Source organism: Centroberyx gerrardi, chromosome 22 (assembly GCF_048128805.1).
Source record: "Centroberyx gerrardi isolate f3 chromosome 22, fCenGer3.hap1.cur.20231027, whole genome shotgun sequence".
Classification (NCBI taxonomy): domain Eukaryota; kingdom Metazoa; phylum Chordata; class Actinopteri; order Beryciformes; family Berycidae; genus Centroberyx; species Centroberyx gerrardi.
Window position 1 is genome coordinate 10,414,456 of NC_136018.1, and position 26,303 is coordinate 10,440,758.

Sequence of the window (26,303 nt, forward strand, 5' to 3'; positions counted from 1 at the left end):
TTCAGGCACGATGAGCTCAGTTACAAAACGTCGGGTTTTGTAAGGGGGTTTGCTGCAGCGTGCTCAGGCTTTTGTAACGACGATTTGTTTGTTTATGGTGTTTTCCAATGTTTACCTAGTGTAGTGAATCCTTCTCAACGCGCAGGGGTGATTTTGTTAATCAATAAAAGTAATAGGCGCTCAACTCTAACGAAAAATCACCAATTTTCCTATCTGACGCCCAAGTTTAGGTTATTTTCACAACTTATGTTTCTTCTATTCTGCATTTAATCATTAGAAAAATTATTTTGGCTACTAGCTATCTCGTGCTTGTCTGCTTGGTCTCAGTGAAAGTCAGCTACATCAGATCAGATCCATATGAATCAGCACCATTGTAGCAGTAGGTGAACTAACTACAACCTAGAATTAAATCCAATATACTTGATCCCAGTTTAGTGTTGACAGGGTAGGACAATGTTAGGGTAAGTGTCTGTTTTGTTTTGTTTTGCAGGTGGTTGTTTAATCCTGTTTCTTATTCACTGACCTGATTGAACTTATTCTTCCCATTCCTCCATTAGATTTCCTTCCATTTGTTTGTGATTTCTGCAGTGGTGTTTTCTGGTAAGATTTGTGCCTAGCCATTTCACGGCTCTTTAAATACTAGTCAATGTACTTTATTAAATGTGAAACATACATACATATATACATCTTGTTTCTTACAGCCCTGAGCACAGAAGCACAGAGTCCCATTCATGTCCAGAGGTAGGTCTGGTTGTTGAGCACAATAAAATGTGCTTCATGCCCTCCTTTTATATGATCAGAACAACTACATTTGTCCTCCATGCTGTTAATTATATGCAGGCTGTGCTGTTTTTATACTTTATTTCCTTTTACTTTTTTTCAGGTGCCAGTGAAAAGGGAGTTCCAGACCTTGGGTGGCAGTACAAGTTATCCATGCTCATTTCAAGACTGCAAGGGAAAAGAATTGTTACCAGTCATATGCCCACAGTGTGAAAAACATTTCTGCTTGGCGTAGGTTTACCGCTTTCTCTCTCTTTGATTAACCTTTGTATAAAATAACATAATGTGTGTTGACCTTGACTGTGCTCCCCATTCTCATGTGGACTTTCATACAGAAGGACTCGAAGGGAGGGGGTATATATGACTATTTTATCTAAGGAACAGGTACTAAAACTGGAGATCCCTAAGCCTCGAATGGCAGCCGCTAAAGAGCTGGTGCAAAGGATTGTGGGTCAGTTACAACTTTGTTTACTTACTTGTTAACTTGTAATTGGTAGCTTGACAAGGTGGCTCAAGTCAAAATTTATCATAACATTCCTCTTTTGTCCACATGGGAGCAGCATTCAACAAAATACTCTGGTTTATATCACCACTTACATTTGGATTATGATTTTATTACCCTCTTGTGATTACTCAGAGTCAAAGGCAGGACTCCCAGTTAAAGGACGCAGAGGAGCAAAGAACTAGGTAGCCAAGGTAGCATTAATGAAACTGAAACTGCATGCAGCAGGAGACAAGGGACTGCCACAGGTACAATCCTATCCAGCATGGATTTCAGCTGGAATGTCATAACTTACTGTATCGTCATTATTATTGCATCTTACACAATAAATATGTATTATTCTGTGATTATATTTTTTGTGCAACAGTATAAGTATTTTCTGTCCCATTTGGCTTTCCAGACAGAGAGGACCTATTTTCAGGTGTATCTACCCAAGGCGTGTTCTGACTCTGTGTGTTCTGTGTGCAGCTGTCTTCTGTTGTGTTTCCACCTGCCAGCGGACAGGTGTTGGTCCGGCCCTGGCGGTCGTCGGCGCCGGCCTTGGTCCCATCCCTGATGCTGTTCCCTCCTGGATGTGTCTCAACGACTGTATTGTTTTCTGTGCAGCCGTTTTCTCTCCCCTTTTCAGACTCCGGTGCAGTGCAGTGGTCATCGGTGCCGGCCTTAGTCCCATCCCTGATGCTGCTCCCACCCGACGTGTCTCAGACCTCGTGTGTTCTGTGTGCAGCTGTTTTTCTCCCCTTCTTCTGTGTGTGTGTGTGTGTGTCTGTGTGTGTTGTGTGTGTGTGTGTACGCGGCTGCTTTTCTCTCCTCTTCCCAGACTCCAGTGCAGTGTTCTACCTGGCAGTGACGGGTGCTGCCTTGGCTCTTCTTTCGTCAGTGCTGGCCTTCCTCTTCCCTGCTGGTTTTCCCACCTGGACGCTGAATTACGACTGCTGCCCTCGTTTCTCTGAATTTTTAACGCTGACCTCAGACCCTTCTCATCGCCGCATGCTGCCTCTCTTTCTTTTTGTCTCTCTCTGTTTTCTCCTGTCATTGTTATTGCCCATGATTCTGTCATTGTTTTGCCCGGCACCTATTGCACGCTAAGCCGTCCCGGGAGGGGATCCCTCTTTGCCTCAGCCCGCCCAAGGTTTCTTCCAAGTTTTTCCTACTAAGGTTTTTCTAGGGAGTTTGTCCTTGTGTGCATTTAGGGTCTAAGGCTGGGGGTGCCGGGTAGGTTAGGCTATGAAGAATAGGTAGATTGTTTGTCTTGCTAAAATCTGCTCTTGTCTATCTTGTGTTTTTCGCTATGCTTTGTATCTGTATGCTTATATCTTTTTGTTCACCACTAATTGTGTTTAGTTAGATCTAGCTAGGCTCATTCTCTGTAAAGTCCTCTGAGACATGCTTGTGATAAAGGGCTATATAAATAAACAAACTTGAACTTGAACTTGAACTTAAAGACTCCAGTCAACCCATGTTCTTCTGTTCCAAATGGAGTGGGCAAAGTGGTGGATTACGTTGCATCTCTAGCTAGTCTCAAGAACAACAACAATGTACTGACAGCTAAGGTAACAGTGAGATAGCATCAGTAGAGTCAAAGATAATCACTGTTGTTTTTTTTATTAACACAAAAACAACTATTTCAAAGTACATATATATATATATATATATGTATATATACAGATGCTCTCAGCCTTCTCCCTGAATTCTGGCATGAACCTGCAGTGGTCCCAAAAGTGTCTACAGGACAATGAGTGGGATTTCAACAGAGCTGCACAAATGTTCACCCAGTTGAAGACGGAAGGCAAGATCCCCGACGTTGCATTCACAAAATGAATAAATAATTTTGTACACCAAAAAAAAATCCAAAAAACAAAGCTTATGAAGCATTGTTGTTGCCCCTACAAATAGCCCTTTAAAGGTCCCATATCGTGCCTCTTTGATTATACAGGAGTTGGATGCGCTATCTAAACATCGCGAAAGTATCAAAACGCACGATAGCCAGCTAAATCCACACAATCCATATTAGAAAACCGAGCCTCTACACGAGCCGTCTGGACTTCCGTAACTTTGTGGTGTCACAAAGGTACGCTCATTATCATATTATGTTATATATTATGAGTTTTTCCCTGCCTGTCGCTGTCTGCAGCTGCTGTGGAACGTGTAAAAATGGATTGAGAGTGTTTTTGGTACATGACACCACACAAACAGCTTTGAATGGACCTCAAGACATAAAATAAAACACTGGAAAGTGTAGAATATGGGACCTTTAACATGCTCGATTCTAAGGTATCTCCTGTTTAATTGTGACTTATGGCCCAATCATTGAGTTGAGTGTGTGACCCAGGTGGGACTTGAACCCACAATCCCCAGCTCCGGAGGCTGATGTCCATTAGGCCACTGGGCCGGTTTATTTCCAACTTCTCTCTAGGGCACTCAATGCCTAATATTAAAGGTAAATACAGGTGGCAGTGCTGTCCAAATGATGTTAAGACTATCTCTCTCAATGATGTAAACATATAATTTATTAGTGCATGCATCTTTTACTTGACTGCTGAACTTAACAGCCCTCAAATATGACCATTATGATGCGCAAACAAAAAATGTTTTAACCTATAGGCTATTCAAATTCCACCTCAGACGAATCCATAGCAACCAGCAAAATATTTTCATCAAGCAATCAAAGCAAAGCAAGTAATGATGGTCAAGTTAATATAAGGGCGATAATAAGTGTATTTTGTTTAACGTTAGATAAGGCAGAGAGGGGGTTATACATACTTGGGTTTTAGGGGTTTGGATCATGTCTCGACACATCCCCTTCATATCATTCTGGCCTTCAAGCAATATGCTAATGCTGCATGCTTGAGTTAGTAGGCCTACGTCTTTAGTGAAATAGTGAACTCGAGATTTTAATTCAATCTGAATTGCATGTCTTGATTTGGCGAGATGATTTGTTATAAACATACCAAGTCAAGTAACTGAACTAGATCCAGCATGGGGGTTGACCGAACAAATCTTAAACCAATGACATCAGTTTTATGCTCTTCCTCCAGCGGCTCCAGTCTGTCGGTCGCTCATGTTTTCAGGCACGATGAGCTCAGTTACAAAACATCGGGTTTTTTTTGCTGCAGCTTGCTCAGGCTTTTGTTAGGACGATTTGCTTGTTTATGGAGTTTTCCAATGTTTACCTAATGTAGTGAATCCTCCTCAATACTTGGGGCTTTCATTGGCATGTTTTTGTTAATCAATAAAAGTAATAGGCGATCAACCCTTATGAAAAATCACTAATATTCCTATAATATCCCTGTGTCTGTGGTATTTAAGTGACTTTATGGTGACCATAATCTTACATTATGCCATTTGTATCTCTCATGATTATATAGAATTTTCTGTGGTACATTTTTAACCTATAGTAGCCACTGTGATACTGTATAGTTTGCTATACTATAGTAGCCTAATGATTAGTAATGATTACTGTAGTTCTTTCATAAGGAAAAAACATAAATTACATTAATAACTTCTGTAGTTACACTTATATTACTTGGCAAACAATAAAGAATGTGACTCACATGGAGGATTTTAGATTCAATATTGCAATTCATTTAAACCAAGTGAATATGTAATAGTAATAATATAATGGTAATATAATAATAATAATATAAATAATATAATATATAACATAATTTATTACAAAACTGGATATTAACTTAATAGAAAACATATCAAGTGAGAGTGGATAAAACTGCAACCAGATTAAACCTGACAATTGTTTTCATAACATAGCAGCCTAGGCCTATTGGATCACAAAATAACACTCAAAATACACACAAAAAAAATAGTCTTAGACCTTTGATTTATTAAGTTAAATGTACAAAAGATCAATTACTTGATACATTTAATGTTTCAAGGCTTTGTCATTAAGACAAAGCAAACTCTCTGTCCCAATCGAAAGCCTACCAACCTTTTCATACTGCCTATCAGCTCTCAAAGAGACAATCATACTCCTGTCTAAATCACAGTACAATCTACTGTATAACATAGCTATTTCATCAAATAGATTTGTATATAATGTAAAGAAATTTCATACAAAAGTGCAGAACAATATGTATTTACAGTACAATCTTTTTTTCCATATAAAATAACTTCAGCAAAGCCCATGTGCTTTCTACTGAACAGCTGTTCACCTTAAAATGCTTTCCACTTTGGTGGTGAACGTTTGTGTTTACAAGCAGAATCAGATAAGGCACTGACAAGGGTCCAAAAGATTTGATCATTCCTCTTCCAAGTGCCACTGTATTATAGCTAGCCACTATTCCTCTGCCACCGATCTCCCCAGTTTCCCCACGCGGATCATTAAAGTTTCATCTCATCTTATCTCCACTTTACAGATGCAGCATTTGGCTTCTGCCTTTGCAACACGACCCTTTGGCGACATATAATATTATGCTTTACCTCACATGACATTATACAGAGCAAGGTGTGCTGTCATGGTCACTCAGTAAGCCATTCATAGTGTAGAAAGCAAAGCCAAGTAAAGGCAATGGGGTGATTGGATTCATGTTGAAGCTACGACAAAAAACGACTGCGTAAATGAGACACCGCCTCCAATGTAATTTCCTGTGAAAACTCTCCAAAGCAACACATTGCAATGTCAATACATCTGATTTGGTCTGTGCAGTCTACTGTGCACAAAGCTGCCATAAAATAGAAAAGGCTATAGGGCTCTGAGGTGACAAAACATCCGACGTGACTATAATACTGTACATTAAATTAAGCTAAAGTTGCTGAAAGTTTCTGTTTCTGCGTCTTTCTCATTCAACCTCTTCTTATTTCATTTCTCTTTGGCCACTTCTGCATGGAACGAGGCTCACTACAGGGAAGCTGAACATGGCATTGGAATGGATTTAACAGACTCACTCCAACAGTACTAGTTGGTATTGCTTATTGATATTAACATTGCACGCTAATGCAAAAGTTTGGTTTTCTTTTTTTCTTCTTTTACATTGGAACAAACTACACAATTCTCATTATGAAATTATAAAAAAAAGTATCAAATAGAAAAATATTTCCTCAATTGATTATCTTGCATGTTGGAAATGTTTCAATGCATGATATCAAAAGTGCAATGGTTGACAATGTACTCCTTCCAAATGGGGTTGTGAGTGCTATGAATCTAGGGTAATGGCGACCCTATAAGATGTATAAAAAAAACAAAAACAAAAAAAACATTCTCACTTACAAATTCTTATTGTAAGGCGTTGAAAAAAATACATTTACATATTTCAGGTGACAATAGAAAACCCATCTGGTAAGGTGACTTTGTACGTGTTTTTGTCTGTCATATAAAAATATTTTACCATCACAATTTCACCCATAGCTAACTTCGCCTTATGAGTAACTTACAGTACTATCAGATGTGATCAATTTTAGCTGAACAATCACCAGTCAATCACAATTTCATAGCGTCTGGCCAATCCTAGACACTATTCTGTGGCAGTGGATGAGTGTGTAGAAGGACCCAGAAAGCTCTTCTGGAAATCAGTTCTGACAGCTCCTGATACAGTGAGACGTCATCGCTCTTCTCTGGCTTGGGTCACTTTTCCTTCACTGGGAAGAGGACAGCAGTCTCTCTCACTTGCTAGACTGCGAACTGCTTTCTCGCCGGTCCGCCTCCCGAGGGAATACACTGTGGAGAACATGGAGGTCTGAGAAAAGCAGTCAACCTGGCCTCTCGTGACGAATAATCAGGTTTGAGCTAGTTGGTGAGAGATGCAGGGGCTTCGGTCCCGACGAGGCAGAAACTGGTGAGAGATGGCGGGGCGGGAAGTCGGAGCCCTGGAGCCTGGAGTGACGGGGGGGGGGGCCCTGGAGGGACGGGGCGGGCCAGAGAGGAGGGGAGGCGCTGGGGCCGCGGAGGCCTCGCAGGCAGGGGAAGAGGAGGGGAGTGTGGGGGGGGGGGGGGTCTGGAGGCCTCAAAAGCCGCCCTGGACAAAAGGGTGGCTGAGCAGGACTTCTGCGGTGGGCCGCCACTTCTCCTCCACGAACACCTGCCGCAGGAAGTCCCGGCATGCGTCGGACACGCCCTCGGGCAGCAGGGGCTTGGTGGGCTGGGTAGCGATCTTAAAAATGGCCGCCATGGCCTCGTATTCAGCCCAAGGAGGTTTCTGGGTCAGCATTTCCACAACAGTGCAGGCAACACTCCTGGCAGACAAAAAGCATCAAACAGACTTGATTCATTTTCAAAACATAAAATAATCTGATCATTCTGCAATCAGACATTATTCTATGTGTAGTTCAATGGGTTGTATACACAGCATACATACAAGTATACACACTGTATACATACTGATGCTTCTTTCCGTTATGTTTATACATACTTTTTATGTGTAGTATCTATCTATCTATCTATCTATCTATCTATCTATCTATCTATCTAGGTATATATGTATCTTTTATGTTTTTATTGCTTTTATCGCTACAGTCTATTTTTGTGCTTATATTATTTTTGTGCTGCACCAACCTAATTTCCCCACGGGGATCATTAAACTTTCCTCTTATCTTTATTCTTACCATACATCAGCTTTCCGGCCATAGCCCTCCCCATTGATGACTTCTGGGCTCATCCAGTAGGGGGTGCCGGTGACAGACTTGATTCCAGTGCCAGACATGCAGATGGTCTGGATACGTTTGCTCGCTCCAAAGTCTCCCAGCTTCACGTTCCCTGAGGAGTCTCTCAGGATGTTAGCACCTGGTGGAACCAAACAAAAACGGGCTCTGAGTTATTCGAGAGTCTCCTGAGGACCGTCAGTATCCTTAAAGGGATACTCTGACAGTTTAGAAATGTTTCCTCAACAGTCACTGTTACATTGTGGGTAGAAAGTGCCTATAACAGCACTTCAGTTAAATGAAAAATGGCAGATTAGCATTGCTCATTCAAACCAGAAGGTAGTACCAGCTGCAAGTGCAACCTAAGGGCAAAGGTGTTAACTTTTCCCATGATGTGAGAAGTGCGTGGTGTTGGGAAGCTGACAGATTGATTTTCAAAATGTCAGAACACCCTTAATATAAAGTACATCGACAAAACTCTTACTTATGCACTGAATTTTAGGTTCCTCTTCTCTTACGTGGGGCAAATACCTCATGTTTACGTACAACAGAAGTGAAATATTGAGCAAACGGACTGATCCGCATGGGACAGATAGACCGCGGCCACCCCATCTCCTCCTTCCTTAGTAATTTTCCGTCGTGTAGCTGTGTCTATCCCATTTCCTTCAGGCTCTCCACTTGTTTGATCAGTGACTAATGCGCACCAGCCACTCACCCTCCACACCCATTGAAGGGGGGAAAGGAGAAAAGAAAGGGGTGCAGAGACAGAGAGAACAGAGAGAAAGAGAAAGAGAGACTACAACTGAATCCATTCTTCACTTCTCACTTCTTCTTCAGCCCGTTTCCGAAGCGGTTCGTTTTGGGGACGTGAGAGCAGCTCAAACTCTCCAATAAATCACATTAACTGTGCTTAAGGTTTTGTTTGGCGCTTCGGAGCGTCTCATTCACAGCCTATCACGTACACAGCCGGGGAGTTTACGGTCTAATGTCATGGCAGAGATGCCAAGTGCTATCCAAACAGCGAATGTGCTGACAGCTCTTTCACTGTGTACAGACAAACTCTTGTGCGGCGGGATGAGCATACACTGTATATTACACATGAAGAGCGTTTCTAAAGTGGAAAATCCCACCCACACACACTCGCATAGAGTCGCCTGTGTTCTGAGAAGCCTACTATCTTTTTCTTCACCAGACGGTATATTTCCCTCTGCCTGGCTGTGGCTAAACCAAGCAGTGAGTCCCAACTCTGTGGGCAGCCAAACCAAAGCCTTTCCATCCGGTGTCAAACATTTTTAGACCAGCCGATTTCAACAGCATAAAGCCTAATAATATATATTCAAAAGGGCCTTGGAGTTTAAAATAGCACATTTTTTCCAGTCTCCTTCTGTAGACGATGAATAACCGAATGACGAAACGTCACCCAGAATGCAATGAATGAATCTGTAGTTGTCTTTCAAAACAGGTTTTCAGCATTAGCAACTGCAATATGCACCATACAAAGAGTCTAACACGTCTCTTATGTTGGTAGCACAATTCTAGCACAATGCTGAAACTACACTGTCAGCTGAGGCTGCAGCCTGAGTCTCTATCAAGACCGTGAATGGGTGTGCTGAACACAATTGGTTACAAATCCAATTAAAATCCTATCTGGACCTTCTCTGCTCGGTTAGGCTTGCCGTTTGAGTTACCTTTGATGTCTCTGTGTACAATCATGTTGCTGTGCAGGTAGAAGACTCCTTGGAGGATCTGTCTGGTGTATCTCCTCGTCACCTTCTCTGTCAGGGCCCCATAGGCTTTCAGCTGGTCCTTTATTGAGCCCTGGAGAGAGAGAGCGAGAGAGAGACACAGACACAATGAGAGAGAGAATGAATCAGAGTCCACCAGGCTGGGAAATGCATTAATAACCATTTTCTGGATCCGTATGCAATATTCCTTAGACCTGTATATATTCCTGCTTACTATTAATATTGTTTTATTATTATTATTTCTCTAACACTAACAGCTTCCAACAGTGCAATTAGTCAGGTTCAAACAGAGAACCATGTGCTTAGATAAGTTTCTAAAATTTTTATATACTACTTATACATGTGTATTACTTCTTTATATACTACCTTGTTAATAGACCTATTCCCTAATTTCTACTTCTAAATTCATATTCTACTTGATTTGTTTTGTATTTGTCTTTATGATTCATGTGACCTACATGAGCAATCCACTAAAATTAATTTCTTGTACAGTATGTACAAACTTACTTGGCCAATAAAACTGATTCTGATTCAGACATCTGTTAAAAGCTTTGGAATGATGTGCATGATGGAAAGATCAGTGCCAAATATTACAATGTTTTTAAGGAAAAGCTGAGTGTTTTGAACAAACATCGCATGCTCGCACAGCAACAACATTTCCAACTAAAGTGGAAGTTGTTGTTTTTTTAGAGCGGCCTCTGAGCCAAGTTTTAAGTTCAAAACAAAATATATAAATATACAATGTGCCTAAAGAAATTTTCCCGATTTTGAGTCCAAACACCTTCAATGGGCTGCATTTCCTTTTATTTCCTGTTTTCAGGTCCTTGTGAGGAAATCTCCGGAGCAAAGACCTGATCCAGTAACACCTGTGACGCACTTTTGGACTCGAGCCCTGAAAACAAAACAAGAGTCCTTCCCCGTCCCACTTCTCCCTTCACACTTCCAGCTCTCAACAAGACAGCTCAATTGCTCACTGGACCTCTCTCAGAGGGACGGTCGGCCCCCCAGGGCCGCTCTAGTGTTATCGTCGGGCCACAGCGGTGCAGCAATGCCCCGGCCCGGCTAGCCGCGCACTGAAACACAAACTTGGCAGGGGACTTGGTCCAACCCGCTCGCCTCTGCCAGCAAACTCCAGTGAAACATAAACATTTCCAATTTCCAGACAATGTGTGACTAAGACACTCAACGCCACTCAAGAAAACAGCCCTGGAAATATTAAAAACAGGCTGAGGGACAGGGGCCGCAGGCGACAGCAGCTCATTAAGGCACTCATTTAGAGAGAAAATGATCTCATAAACTGAGCTGTTCTGCTGACATCAACGACTGAGGACATGTTTGTTGAGGGCTGGTGACATTTCAACACTGGTTTTAGCAGATGTGGCCTGTAGGGATTAGACGTGATGTTGGTCTCAAAATGCCTCACTGTAACACTATCTCTACTGCCAAACCAACACTAACTAAGAGGTTCTCCTCCAGTCATCAATAATTCAAATTCCACATACAGTACAGTTACTCTAACTCACTCAATCAAACTTGAATTGCAGTCCCTGGTGTGGTAATGTGTGACTCACAAACACTAAATATACTCAAATAAATGCCCTGCCCCGTACTCACCCCAGGCATGAACTCAACAAAGATGGTGAGTTTCTTTTGTTCGAGGTCCCGCAGACAGCCGTAGTACTGGACGATCCGCTCATGATGCAGATTCTTCAACAGCTGAATCTCACACTCCAGAGCGTTCACCTCCTGCAGAGAAATAACAGAGCAACAGAGAAAAGTGTTTGAATTTAGAAAGTGGAGAGCAATTTAAATTTACAGACTTTCTCTTGCACCTAAAATCACCATGTAGAATACCATAGACATATTCCAAACAGATGGAAGGTTTTCCTTGCACGACGTCTCTCACCTTGCTGGTTTCCTGACAGTCGGGATCAAAGGGCACCTGTTTGGCGGCCAGCTCGCGGCCCGTGTCGGCGTCATAGCAGAGGTAGACCTCCCCGAACGCACCGCGCCCCAGGAGCTTTCCTTGTCGCCAGTTCACTGGCGCCCGCGGAGCTGCAGGAACAGAAACACCAGACGATGAAAACCCACCAGTAATTCATTTTGTTACTAAGCTCCCAGAGTCAGACAAAACCGCTGTGATATACTGATTTAAACAAATACTAAACCGAAAGCAGGCATCAAAAACCACCGCAAGACCCGACTCTAACTCACACAGTAACTTCACCAAGACCAGACATCAAATCCACCACAGGGTCGTAAGTAAATCCCACCGCAGGCCCTCTCAGATGATATTACGAGGGGGGGAAACCCCGAACAACTGAGTCAAACCGTGCTCAGCGCAGATTGCGGCCGGCAGAGAGCTGTCAAAACCTTGAAACATCATCTCAGCATGGAGCGACTCTCATCCACACGGGCCAAGACTCTGAGACTTTGTTTCAGAATTAACAGGGTTATTTGCGGCCGAGTTAGATGGGATTATCGTGTGTGGGTGAGAAGGACACAGGAGACTGACATGTCAACCACAATCAGACAGCTTAGCTCAGCTTTCATTTCACGACAAAGACAATTTCTGGGCAACGCCACCCATAGATTCAATGAGGACGGATGCGATTAGCGGGCCTGTGACATGGCTTACTCTAAGACAGTAGTTAGGATGATGGGAGGGGAATTCTGCTTGCTGTACCACATTACTATACAGTACCTCTGCTGCCTCTAACTGCCTATTACTAGAAATATGGGGCAGCTTGGACAGGCACAGGCTGTTCCTGGAAGAGAGCGTATTCTTCGTATAATGGTGTCGCACATTTAGAGCTCTTGACATTTCAGCATGTACTGGACTGCATTATTCCACCCTCGGATACTCTTACACTATATCATCAATCTGTGATGTTCAATGTGTTCCAGGAGTTATTTTGTGATGTTGTAATTTATATTTTTGGCGTACCCGCTTTCCCTCAACCTGCTTTGTCTGCTTCTGCTTCAGTTAGTCATTTCCTGCATTTCCCAGAATGGCTTTGTACAACCCCCAGAGATCATGCCTCAACTTCTTGCATTCAGCTGTGGATTATACATGTAGGTGGAAAGAGCGATAGCATAGTAAGAGCAAGGCAGCGAGTGTTTTTCCAGTTGAGAAAAGCACAACATGTCTTGTAGCTGCATTGCATTCTGGTCTATTGAGTGGAGAAAATGGTATCTATCTCTTTTACGATGGATTTCTCCCTGTATTATATTATATGTATTATTGTTGAATGTTGGTGCAAAATGGTGAGTCTAGAAAGAAGGCCTTCCTTGAGATGTTTACTGTTGATATACATATATATATATATTAAACTCCATTGTAGCTGCAATGGAAATATATACGTTTGGCCAATTATCCACTGGAATAAGAAAGATACACCACCAAACAACAAAAGGGGCCATTTTAGGATGGATTTTCCCTTTAGGGCAAAACCCCTGTTCACTAGATGAGCTGCACTGCAGCCTGCGTATGCACTAACTACACTAAATGTCTTCTCTGTCCATGCATTTTAACAGTGTCAGACTTTAGGGGCACAACTCACACTTGGGCGTGCTGCGCGGGCAGCTCTTGTCAGTAGCACGGCCCAGTGTGCGCAGGTCGCTGTACTGCAGCGTGTTGTCTCCATTGTAGCTGCGCGTGCGACTGGAGGGAACCAGCTGGAACAGGTTCTCTTGAGGCATGAAGCTTCTCGGGAACGTCCTACGACCTGAAGACACACGTGTAAGAAACCAGGCGTATTGATATGAGTTGACACACACAGGACACTGTACTGTTTGCACTGTGGATGAATTTTACAGCAGTTTTCATCAACTATAGTGCACAGTTACTTTACAGGCGTTGTGCAAAGAGAGAGGTCTTGGCCAAGACTACGGGCCAGCTAGAGCAGAGTGCCTCATGCCATTCCGTTCCACTTCCCCTCAGACAGGAAGCAGGGCGCTGTGTTTTTATACAAGTCCGAGTGCAGCGCAGGGGAAACGTAAATCACTGCTAGCCAAGGTTAGCCTCTGAGTAAGCAACTACTAGCAGCTGCCTGGAACAGCAAGCCAGCACTTAATGTACCAAATCCACCTAGTAAAGCAAAAAATGCAAAAGCAGTCAACGGTTATTTAAAATCCAGTCTTTTATTAAGCAGTAGAAAAAAGTAGCAGTAATGTTAGGAGGAGGAAAGGTAACTGTGCAAGGGCTCCTATAGCAAATCAGTTGACTGCATAAAATTCATCAGATGGGAGTGGTGGTGGTAGTGGTGTGTGTGTGAGAGTGTGTGTGTGTGTGTACATTGTTGTGTGTGTCTGTGTTGTACTGCAGAACCATAGTAACATATCTGTTTAATCTGTAGCAGAATAGCGCTGTTGTTATTGCTCTAGCAAAGCCGGTTTCTTACCGTCACCGTAATCCTTGCTGCGATTGGGCAACTGGAACTGACGAGGGAAAGTCCCTCCTTTCCCATGTCGACCTGAGGGGGGAGCAGTGGAGCAGAGCTGTCAGTCAGAGAAGTACAATGTGCAGTGGTTCTCCATAATAGACTGAACAACATTAGTGCTATTCAATTTACATTCAATGTACTTTAACAAGTACTCAGCTCAACTTCACTGTTCAAGTTCAAAATTGCAGGTTTAACAATTGCTTGAAGCCAGAGGGACGCAGATGTGCAGGAAGACACACACCAACATGTCAATATTATAATGAGCATGACAGAATTCTTTGGCATCCACAAAACATCCACTTCTTTACACGTCTCATCTGATCCACCCTGACAGTCTCTACATTGCTTTCGCTCATCTTGCCATGTCAAATCAAAGACGAGTTGAAAAGCAGCAGAATGGAAGACAGCTTTTCAAGCATCTGAACAGAGCCGTGGTGCGGCCTTACTGCAGCCAAGAGAGTTGAGAACGGCTCATGTGTGCTAGCTTAGCCTTAGCCATGAACCCAGTGGAGCAGTAACTAAAGGCAGGTGGGGAGCACTGCTGACGCAGGCGAGTGCTGACACACACACACACACACACACACACACACACACGTACACACACACACTAAATGGAGAGCGGTGGAGCCACTTGCAATTGAAAGCAGCTGTTCTGTCAGATGACTGCCTCCCCTCGCGCTGTTTTTGTGTCCGTATCCCATGGAGACGGGGGTTATTTTTTGTGTTTGGCAGCGCGGGATGGAGAGGAAAAATCTACTCACAGGGAATGGTAAACAAATACTGTAGCCCTCAGCAGGAAGGGCCACACAGCTTTACATCAGGGAGGGGAGTGTGTGTGTGTGTATACACGTGCATGCATGTGTGCAGCACGAGAGTGAATAAAGCCTTCAAGTACTGCAGCTATATTCTCCCAGTCTGTGTACATAACGTGCAGCACTCCCTCTCTAATTTACAGCATGGGGGTGGTAGGAAAGACAGAAACAATGTGACCAGATTGGGAGAGCTGTTCTGGTTCCTCTGTTCAGGAGGATTAGTATGGCATTATCTGTCATCCTGGCTCTATTTGATCTGTGTTCTGAAGGAAAGGACGACACAGAGGGACAGAGAGGGACCCGGGGGATAAGGGAGAGACGGGAGAGGGGGGGGGGGAGTGTACATCAAGAGGTGAAGGGATGCTGTAGGGGAGAGGGACTCAGGAGTAGGGATGTGTTCATGAACACAAAAGTACGGGGGAAAGCAGCAATATCTCATTAGGAACAAACAGGAGTTGAGCGTCCACAAAAACAAAACTAACATCCTGAAAAAAAAAGGGAGAGAAATCACATCCCTGTAGGAAGGAGAGGGGACGAGAGACAAAAGGGAGAAGATAGATAGAGCAGGAAGAGTTATGATACTATCACACTCTGTCCTCCCTTCATCACCTCCAGAGGTCCAAGAAATATAGTCAAAATATCCTCATCTAAGCTATATTACTCCCCTATGAAATCATTAAATATTATCATCTCCCTCCTCATTAGTAATCTCTAGAGTCCATTTACAAAGTGGACACATTTTAGACTATGTTAACCACTTACTATGCGTACTCTCACCTCTGTAGGTATTCAAGAGCTATGCCATAACTGAACTTTATTATTTTTTTCCATGAAACTGATTGTGTGGCTATAATTAACACCGAAAAAAACCCAAGAACAGCCAGCACTCTCGAATAATGGTTGAGCTTTTTGCACCTCTCTTTATCTTCCTTTGGTTTTTGAGTTGAGAATTAATTCAGACCAATTGCTATTCATACACACACAGTTACTTATACACAAAGAGATTAAAATGTTATTTAGCACCGGAGAGATGATAAAAGACCCACCGCTGCCGATTTCTCCACTCTTACCTTTGTATTCATAGTTGAGGTTCAGGTAATTGTTGTCACGGTTGTTCTGCGAGAAAGGAGGACTGAAATGACAAGAGAATGGGAAAAAAAAGGTGAAAAATGACTCACTATTTCAGTCAGTAATTCCCTTATCTTCAAACAGAGTCTGGCTATAGCTGCTGGCCTAAAGAATTTGCAATTGCCTCGACCATAAAACAACACAAAATGCCTGAAAAAGACTTGCAAATAATGTGCTTTCATTCTCGATTGATGTTAAAGAACAATGTTTTGCACCATAGAGTGAGAAAGGATAAGCCGAGTGTTGACAACGCTACAGTCAGCTACTGTAGGAAGTCCAAAACATAAAAAAAAACCCTCTGTACTTCATAACAATGAGAAAGTAAAAGTGCAGTGTGTGGTTCTCTAAATGGTTAACTTCAACAGTGAACCGGACACTCCGTCATCTAAATGTATGAATGTGTGTATGCCTGAGTAAAACTGTAACTCTCTACACTAGGGCTGAAAAATACTGACAACAATTCTAATTGTGACTATTTGACAGAATATTGCAATTGCAATTTAACCTGTGAGTCATATCATCACAAGTTTTTCTTGTCATACATTTTTTAGAACTTTAAAATTGTTTCAAGTGAAGTGATTTTGTTAAAAAAAACCCATAGATGTCAGTGTGCAGGATTTACTGAGTTTACTGAATATTCTTCTTGATTCATGGACCAGAGATTACCCGCAGCGCTAAAACACCTTATTCAGAAATCCAGTTTGAACACTCCTCTCTCGTAATTGCAGCCTCTGCGATTTGGAAATTGCAGAAGTTCATATTGCCATTTCGGTTTTTTTTTCATTTAATTGTTCAGCTCTACTCCACACACACACACACACACACACAAACACACCCCGACCCCCCACCCTCCCTGGTTGTGTGCGGCCAGCCCTGCCCCATGACCCCATGGAGCGTGACGTCTCTGCTGACCGCAGGGCGGCGCGGGGCCACGAGACCCAGGATAAGGGGCACGCATGCCCGCTCGCAGGGAAAAAAGTTCCATGCACTCGTTTCCTGCCATTGTTCTGCAGCCTGGAGCCCAGATAAGCCTCCTGCAGGTAGAGCTGTTTCCGTCTCTCTCTCTCTCTCTCTCTCTCTGACTCTCAATCTCGCTCCCTTTTTCTGTCTCTCTTTTCCTCCTATCTTTCTTCCTATTCGCACTCAACCTTTTCGCTCTTCAGCCCTCCTACTTCCCTCTCTCACCGCTTCACCATTTCTCCTTTTCAACATTTCTCTCCTACTCTCACCCAGCATGTTCGCTCTCACTCTCACGTCTCCCACTCAGTCTCTCTCTCCCTCTCTCTCACGATAACGGTGGAATCCTGGCGTCCAGATAAGGGTGCTGTCGCTATGGTAACAGTGAAGCGACCTGATTCCATTTCCTCGGAGGCAGCAGGCAGGGTCAGGGAGCTGTGCTGGCCTTTAACACTGTTTAGAAACTTCATTGAGAGACTCTGTGTGTGCGCTTGCAACATACAAGTTAACATACAAGTGTGTTAACAGGCACATAACCACCAATGTTATGACACAAAGTAAGTCTAGGCTGCTCGGCTGTATAATAAGTGTCCAAACAGTATGTCACAAGCACATACTGCCACACAGACACTCCTAGCAGCATATAGTGTAAATCCACACAAACTACTACTGTTATAAACACAGACGGGAGGATGGCTCACCTGTCCAGTGCTTGATCTATTGATTGACAGCTGCTCGACAGAGAGTTGTCCGCACTCCCGAAGGGCTCCAGCATCTGACGGGTATAATAACACAGGGGGATTGAGTGTCACAGAGCGTGCAATCATGCACCGCAGTGCATGACAACAAAGGCTTGTTCCACTGCAACGCAATGTAAGAATGTGTAAGAGCATGACTACGCCTTGGACAGCTCTCTTGAAAAATCTGCATTAAAAATGTTATTCAATTACAAATTCTAATTGATACATCCCACACAGATAGAGGATGAGTATTCATATATTTTAAACCGGAGCAGCACAGTGAATGGTCTTTTTAATCTTGTCTTTATTGTTTTATTCTAAGCGTGTCTGATGGCCATTTATCATATTCATTTAATGCGAGTATGCTTTGTTCTTCATCTCCATGGCTATAAGAGACTGGATATTGAGAAAAGTGCTCAGAATTAACCATTAACTATTTAATAGCCCTCTTCGATCGAGAGGTCAAAGCAGAGTCTTTCCCCTCCAGGCAGGCTCTTACATTCTGGTCCAGGGTTTCGGGGATGAACTCTCCTTCGCTGTGGATGCTGGTGTAGGAGCCTTGGCGGGCGATCTGCTGCTGCTCCTCCGGGACGCTGCCTGGAGGCGGGGACGTCCGGCCCGTGTGGAGAGAGCCTGGGGTGGCGGAGGGCCGGAGGGTGGAGCGAGGGAGGAGGAGGAGGAGGAGGAACAGCGAGTGAGAGAGGGGAAAGGAAGGGCGAAGGAAGTGCGAGGAAGAAGAGGAGCAGTGTGAAATCGAGGTGGTGTAACAGCGGATAGGGCACAGGAGATAAAAGGGGAATGAAAGGGTGGTGAAAGCAAGAAAGAGTGGGAGGGAGAGATGAAGAGATGAAAGCGGAGAGGGCAGAGGGGAGAAAGCGGCGTCACGGTGTTATTCATGGGCACAAGTTCAACGGTGCCAGGTCCACAAGAAATGATTTACTAAACCACGCCGCCGCCACCTCTAACCTCAATTACCGTGACAAACGCTCCCCAACGGCTGAGCTACGGCCGAGAGAGAGAGAGAGCGCTTGTCCTTGACTCAGTGAGAAGACCCATTGTACACGTCTGACTGTCGCCGGCTGTGTTGACAGAGACACTGAAGAAGCACACAAGAGGCCAACAGGGACCGAGACGTTCGGGCGTGATAGGAGCGGTCAAAATGTCAGAAGTAAGCGATCTCGTTAACGCCGAAAGCTCAACTTCCATCCGCTTCCTTTCCAATTTAAATTCTTTCTGCTCACTCACTCTCTCCTTTCTCCCTTACCCCCCCCCCCCCCCACCCCCCCACCCCCCCCACACCCCCCACACACACTGCTATACGTCACTGAGGTACTCGGGCCCGCATCACATCTTCACTCAACCATCCACTGTGACCGCTCTCCTGTCACCTCTCATCTGCCACCGCTCCTCTCCGCTTCTATCTCTGCCTCTCCGTCTCCCTCTCCCTCTCCCTCTCTTCCCTGTGACTTGTGGCTGGCAGGGGAATTGATAGAGAGCGGGGTAATTCTATACAATTTATATGACTCAGGATGGTGACAGCACTGATGCTATTGGAGCGACGTGAGAAAGATTGGTGCTGACAGCTGTTATAAAGTGTTTTCGGCTGCTATGCGAAAAAAAAAACCAAGCCAAGGCGACGCGGGAGCGAGTGTAACTTGGTGCCGTTGCATTTTCGCTCACGTCTGAGCGTTTGTGCATGTGTCGGCGGTTGAGATGTGACTGAAACATTGACCTTTCTGGATAGACCTGATATAAGGGGAATGAAAAGATTTAGACATGGACAAGGAGAGCTTGAGATTTCACACAGCACAGTAAACCTTCACGCTTTGTTACCGAACAAGCCGGGAGGGACAACAGAACTGGAGTGTGGCACTTTATCTAGCCTGGAGTGTAGCCAAGAAAAAGGTCCTTTCTCTGACATGACTGAGGCTGAATTTATCTCATGCATACACACCTAAACATGCACAGAGACACTTCCTGTACACGCATCAGGATTCTTCTAGGGCCGATCTCTACTTGTCTAGAATTAGGGTTCAATCTAACAATCTTAGGAGTGATCGATGCTGCAGCCGGTGGAGGCGATGAGGTGGCAGAATGCTGCTTGGTATGAGAGCAGACACTTGTCCTTGCTTTGCCCTAACGTCTCTCTAGCTGTTACAGCCGTCACTTCCACCTCAGACGCTCTTCCCATTTGCATTCTTACGTTCTCGGTGTGAGAAAGCATGTCCCAGATCCCGCTATTAACATTCCTACCGCTACAGCATCGCTTTGTATTGTAAATTAACACTGACGTGCCACCCTTGAGGCCTTAGCAGGTGATTTCCCACCTGCACCAAAAACCTTGACGTCAGCAGCATTTGGCTCTAACTTCCCCCTCCCCCTCCCCGTCTGTGCTTTTTGCTTACTGCCTTCTCTCTCTCCGCCCTGTTCAAGCGGATCTGGGCAGAAACGGAGATTGGTAGAAATGGAGTCTAATGACTTCTTGATAGAACTGTAATGGCATTTTGATTGGCGCATGGAGGCAGCGCAGAGGAAGGCGCGGTGAATGCCGGCCTGATTGCTTGTGATTTGACGCTTGTGTGTGTGTGTGTTTGCGCTTGCTGACTCACCTGTGGAGTGTTTGCGCACCCTCTCCGAGCCCTTGAGCAGAGAGCCCTTCAGGTCTCCCAGTGACCGGGACGACCTCATCTCGGTCTGTTTGTCCCTGCTGTTCACCTGTAGGTACTGCACGGGCAAACCAGGAAATGCAGAGGGAGGGTAATGTGAAGACAGCGGTGAAAGAGAGCAGGGTCAGAGAACAGGGGAGAGGAAATGAAAAGGGCATTACATCATGGTCCAGTTACATCACCGTGTCAGAGGAAGTTTGTCTCCGCTAAGTCACTGATTTCACTAAAAAATACCCTGATGCAGTTGACTAATTGCAAAGTGTGCTTGGTATTAAAAAAGAAAGAACGACCTCATGCTGCTTGACCTCACACCGCTTCCTACACACTAACTGTTGGCAAGTGTTGCATCAGTTACAGTGATCATCTTCACATTGATGAACCTCAATCACTGAATTTGTGTACAACAGCATTATTCCATTACATATATGACACACTTAATATTATTGTCCTGGGGGACATATATTTGTACGCGCCTGTAGGAATGCCGCACTACAAATACCATAATTAGCAGAGAAAACGACAGCCACGTGAGACATTCCAGAACATTTTATGGTCCTAAATTTAGGAAGACCATCTACAGTATATTGGTCATCCTCATCAAACCGCAGTGTTTTGAGTCTTTGCAATCATCAGTTTCAGGTCTCGTAGAACTGGCTTCAGTCTGTGTCTGATGAAACCACATGCCTGGGACTCACATGGTTGTTCTTGGGGGTTTTGAGCAGGATCCTGAGCAGCCCGTTGACTCCTGTGCTGCAGCCCAACGTCAGCACCGCCCGATCCAGGTCCTCCTGGGTCTTCAGAGGCAGCAGCAACTGGCAGGACAAGAAAACATACATGACTCTATGTTCCACATCGGTCCATAATAACAGCATGCAAATACATCAGCCAATATATGACCTAGATATGCTCCTTTTGGGATATTTTGAACTGATAATAACAGATTTTTGGCCGATGTCATTCTGATTCCAATCTAATAACGATTTTTTACTAAGCAGTACGTTTCAATTTTTCAATTTGTTTTACACACATAGAAAATGTATTCTTTAAATATCTGTGTTTGAATGGAAAAAAAACACAAAATGCTTACTTTGAACTGATATTTGAGTAAATAAACATAACCTGCTCCGATATATGGTAGTGAACATTAAGTTTTTTGATCATAGTAAGTGAATGCATTGAAATAAATTGACCAAATCAAACTTTACTATCATGGCAGGCCATTTACTGGTAGGCTGATCAGCAAAATTCTGTAGCAAATGCCTCGCACACACAGTGCAATAGAACCTGGGCAAATTATCAGTTACTTTGTTGTTTTCCATCACATCGCCCATGAAACTGCACGCCCCCTAGTTGTTCTTGTACCTCCTTGTCCATATAGAACATGTCCATCTGCTGGCCAAAGGCCTCAGTCACTTTCTGCAGCAGCTCCTTGATCTTCAGCGGCCTCTGGAACGGGATGATTCTGGGAAGCAGAGAACACCAGCAGGTCAGGGGTCAGGGGTCAGAGATCAGGGGGGCCAGGGAGAATGGAGCTAATACCTAGCTGCAACATTTATGAGCAGCGCCTTGTGACGGACGGCTGACGTTCAGCTCTCAGTTTGAAGTGAGATTTCAGGAAAGTGACTGGCAGCCATTCCTGCTTATAATTTACTTCCTGAAAGCAGAGAAAGGCAATAATAGATGTGATGAATTCAACTCTTTCTTATACTTGGGAAAGAGTTGTGCCTATATTGGTTTTTGTGACAGATGATCTGGCAGACGGAGAACATGTCTGTGTATTTTAACAATGTTTGGATGAGCATGCACAGTGGGCATCTCCTTCTAGCCCATTGCTGAGGGCGTTTCTATGGCAACAGGGGTGATAAGGAACAGGTCAGCCGGGTCGAGGAGAGGAGTGAGTCGAGCCACCAAGATGGCAAAAGGGGCATTAATCAACACAAGGAAAAGGAGGCACCAGAGCAACCTCTCTGATGTATGTGTATGTTGGTGCTTATCTATGCATGTGTACGTGTATGAGTGAGTGTGCATGCTTTTTCTGTCTGTCTGGGTCGGGGCTTATCAGTGAGTGTCTGTAGTGTGTGTATGTGTGTGTGTGTGTGTGTGTGTGTAAAACTGCACATGCATGAGTGTGCTTCCCAATCAGCGTGTGCATCAGGCCACTGTTTCAACACCACTGGGCCTCTCAACTAAGCCAGCACAAAGGCAGATGGGAAACTTCCTGAGAGGAAAGGGGGAAAAATCTGGAACAGCAGCAAAAGCAGCAGGAAGTGTGTCTTTCCCTCCTCTTGTAAAGAGTGACAGAATGAAAGATGCAGAGAGTCAGACAGCGATATTTACAGACCGAGGGAGAGAAAATGAAAGAGACAGCCTGAGAGAAAGAGGAGAGAGAAAGAAAGAGAAAGACAGAGACTGGGGCCCTTGCCATTAATTCTTCTACTCTCTTTCCCATTTATCCAGCATCTCCCTCTCCTACCATCCGCTCTCACTGTCTGCTTTTGAAGAATCGGCGGCCTGCTATCTCTTCATAGTATCCTGATAAAAGGGCTTGTTTTTATCCCGACGTTTCCTCATCAGAGGCCAAGACTCTCCCTATCTTAATGACTGCTCATTGGTTCCCCCGTTTGAGGAGAGGATTCTGGGAAGGGGGAGGCCTGGAGATCAGAGGGCGAGCAGCAGCACGGCTAAATGCTCTCCGTCTCTGTTTATACGCAGCGATGATGTGTCTGATAAAAGGACTGGAGGGAGCTAGAGGGACGTGGAGGGGGGAGGGGGTGGGGGGGTGGCGGCATGAGGATGCTGCTCCAAATGATATGGCTTTCCTTCCTCTGCACAAGCATGCGGACACACACTCAGACACTGTACACGCACACCACAAAAAGACACAGTGTAAAAGCAGGCTTTCACACATGCCCACACATTCTCACTCTCTCTCTCTCACACACACACACACACACACACACACACACACACAATCACACTCATATACACACAGAAAAGGGTCTCTGGCCCTCTTCCTTCACTCTCTGGCAGGAGACCCTGAGGCAGGGCCAGGGGAAGAGAGAGACACAGCTCCTATTTCCTGCCCCAAACCTTCAACGCTTGCCAATGAAAAGAGAGCCCATCCAATTAGATTCCACTGTGGACTCTGCTGTGGACAGACAAGACGGCTATCCTGACTCAGGGACTCCTATCACCTTATGTGCTGTGGAGTTTGCTCAAAGATAAAATGTAATGCATACTGGTGGTGTATTCTGGATTATTTATGTGGGAAAATGACAATAGCTTTGATATAGCAACATGTGAAAGTAATGCAAATGCGACAACGCGATGTTATTATTTTTCCCCATGTGGTAACAAACTGAGGATATCCTGTTGATTTCCAAAACAGGGTCTAAACCAAAGTGAAAGTGGCCAGAGCTTGGACACGCACTTAACCACCTCGCATAACGTGGAGACAGCTAACTAACAAAATGACAAGAGAAGAGAGAGGAGAGAGAGTGTGAAGAGATACAGGGAATGAAAAAAGTAAAAAAAAAAAGGGTTGCCTTTGAGATTTGTGAATGGCATCTTCCAGAACGCGCTCTTGTCTGTCTGTTCCAAGAGAGCAGTGCAGTGTGAGGGGAGCTCATGGTGGGAAGGGAGAGAAAGAGAAGAGATCCTGAGACCGCGAAACAGAGGGAGGCAGGAACGGAGAGAGACAGGAACATGAAAAACTCGTCTCCTCCTCAGCAGTAGCCAATTAGGGCTGTGAAACAGAGGAGAAGCCCAGTGTGAAACCGTATTCTGCAGGAGAAGCATGTCGTTTCTCTTCTCTTTCTCACTCCGATGAGCCTGTGGCTTTCTAATCACAGCTTCACTCAACCAAACCAATGCCTCTGCTCTGTTCTATATTCTGATGAATCAAGGCGATTATTCTAGTGAGTTCTGGTCAGTTTCGCTCTGATGTTTTCCACCGTAGGGAACGCTCTGTGTTTGTCATTTTCTCCCAAGGAGAAGTTGTTTGCAGTTCAGTCAGTGCCTCTCTGTGTGTTTTCCAATGAGGGACTCATGGGGACAAAGTATGTCTGTGAACTTGGACCTCTCCCAGGATGCTTTGCTAAAAGCCTGACAAGGACCTGAGAGACTCCGTCACACACAGCAGCCATACATGGAAGGATGGTGCTGCAATCCCAGTGCAGACACACCGAAGTGCACCACCAAATAAAGTCTCTCCCGTTCAAACGCTCTGTTCTTGTTATTTATACGGGGCTCTTCAGCTTCAAAGTGCTCCGACGTGGTAAACAGATTGTAAGGCACCTTGGTGAAAAAAGGCTCGTAAGACTGACTCCAGACAGAGTTACTGTAACTATGTGCATGCTCTGCCTCTTGAGTAACTGTGGCTGAAGCTGGTTGTGGGACAGAGGACAGACTGTGTTGGGTCAGGATGTGAAGGATAGAGACAGAGAGAGAAAGAGCAAGAGAGCAGATACATGGAGCATTAATATGGGGCGTGCCTGGGAGAGTCGAAACGGATCTGAAACACTTGGCGCACTCTCTCTCTCTTCGCTCATTCTCTCATTGGCTCTCTCTCTTTCCCCCTCTCTAACAGCCCATCTGAGTCTGAAACACAAGGCCTCGGCTAAATGTCAAAGCAGGAATTTTCCCTCTCTTTATGGCACTCTGGCATGTTACTGTGATTTCCCCTAGACACAAAATCCCAAGCATGGCAAAACATAACAAAAAAGATCCGAACTGAGGAGTTCAGGCTTGGAAAGAGGAGCAGAAAAAACAATAAGAAAGTTCCAACATACCGTTTCTCTCTCTCATGCTCCAGCTTGACTCTTAAATCCTGTTGAGAGGAAAAATAACAACAGAGAAGAGTTATGGCAGTGGAAAGTTCAACTGTTTCATGGGATTTGGAATGCTGAATAAATTGAAATGATAAGCTGTATAAGTAATATAAATGTCACAATAGCATTATTAATGATATAGTTGTGCACTCTGTGACAATAAAGGTGCTATATTCAATCTCTTTATTGTCTCATGTATTTCTTAGAGCCTCTTGTAGTTGGCTTTGCAAAGCAAAGACAACAACATGATCCTGCAACCTGACTCTGACAACCTGACAGCATGAGAGAACCAAAGATTTCTATTTATAAAGTCATTGCCGAAGGTGTCAGGAATCCAGAGGAGCCTGCGTGTCTGCATGAGGTCATGGTGATAGACTAACACTAACATCAATAAGGGCTGTTGGTAAAAACTAGGGGTTTACCCTGTCAGAGAGGACGGCACCGCTCTGAGCGGAAACTCTCCCCTGCTTGTTTATGTCTCATCATAAACATTGTTGCTTTAAGAGGATTTGCCAATTATCATTCCACAGACATGAGGGAACAAATGCACAAGGAAACGACTTCTAAAGGAGCCACAAGGTGATTGAGAAGAATTAAATCCTGTATACACAGAGGTTTACAGTGTAAAAAATCCATTATAATCCAATAACTCTTTGGGAAAAAATTGCTGCCTGAAATTCATCGGTCAAGGTTTCAAAACTGCAGATGCGTCCATCTACAAAAACACATACATGTGTTTGCTACATATATATGCTACATATATGCTACATATATATTATAGGCAAAGGACCTAAGATGACTCATAACTTAAGCAGTAATCCAAAATGCTCTTTACTTTCATGCTAGTAATGATTTTATAAACGTAGGTGTCCTCAAAATATGTCATCAAACTGACAGACTATGTCTCCTTCATAATTTAGACCAGATTTTACATTGTTAGCGTAAACTGGTCAGGGATCAGGGCTTTTGCCATGCTAGACCAAAGGCTGCTATTTGCTTTGTGTGTGTGTGTGTGCCAGCAGCATGCAACTTGGGTAACTACTGTACGTACAAACCACCAATTTATCAAAGTGTCAGCTCTGCTTTCTCGAGCGGCGTTTGTGTTTCC

At 44.3% G+C, this 26,303-nt stretch overlaps 1 protein-coding gene and 1 pseudogene across 1 annotated transcript in view; one reads left to right on the forward strand and one right to left on the reverse strand.

Annotated features, from left to right (window-relative positions):
- Positions 1 to 10: 10 nt before the first annotated feature.
- On the forward strand, positions 11 to 3,103 carry LOC139911153 (AN1-type zinc finger protein 1-like; annotated as a pseudogene).
- A 2,000-nt stretch (positions 3,104 to 5,103) lies between these two features.
- Positions 5,104 to 26,303, reverse strand: part of map3k22 (mitogen-activated protein kinase kinase kinase 22) — a 38,066-nt gene continuing 16,866 nt past the window's right edge. The window contains exons 5-18 of the mRNA XM_071898673.2: positions 25,157 to 25,194; positions 21,729 to 21,828; positions 21,062 to 21,178; positions 20,310 to 20,424; positions 18,200 to 18,333; positions 17,662 to 17,735; positions 15,946 to 16,007; positions 14,022 to 14,093; positions 13,182 to 13,346; positions 11,525 to 11,673; positions 11,233 to 11,364; positions 9,562 to 9,691; positions 7,838 to 8,015; positions 5,104 to 7,468 (exon numbers count right to left, since the gene is read on the reverse strand). Of these exons, the coding sequence (XP_071754774.1) occupies positions 7,240 to 7,468; positions 7,838 to 8,015; positions 9,562 to 9,691; positions 11,233 to 11,364; positions 11,525 to 11,673; positions 13,182 to 13,346; positions 14,022 to 14,093; positions 15,946 to 16,007; positions 17,662 to 17,735; positions 18,200 to 18,333; positions 20,310 to 20,424; positions 21,062 to 21,178; positions 21,729 to 21,828; positions 25,157 to 25,194 (1,695 nt within the window). The 3' untranslated portion in view covers positions 5,104 to 7,239. The remainder of the gene's footprint in view (positions 7,469 to 7,837; positions 8,016 to 9,561; positions 9,692 to 11,232; positions 11,365 to 11,524; positions 11,674 to 13,181; positions 13,347 to 14,021; positions 14,094 to 15,945; positions 16,008 to 17,661; positions 17,736 to 18,199; positions 18,334 to 20,309; positions 20,425 to 21,061; positions 21,179 to 21,728; positions 21,829 to 25,156; positions 25,195 to 26,303) is intronic.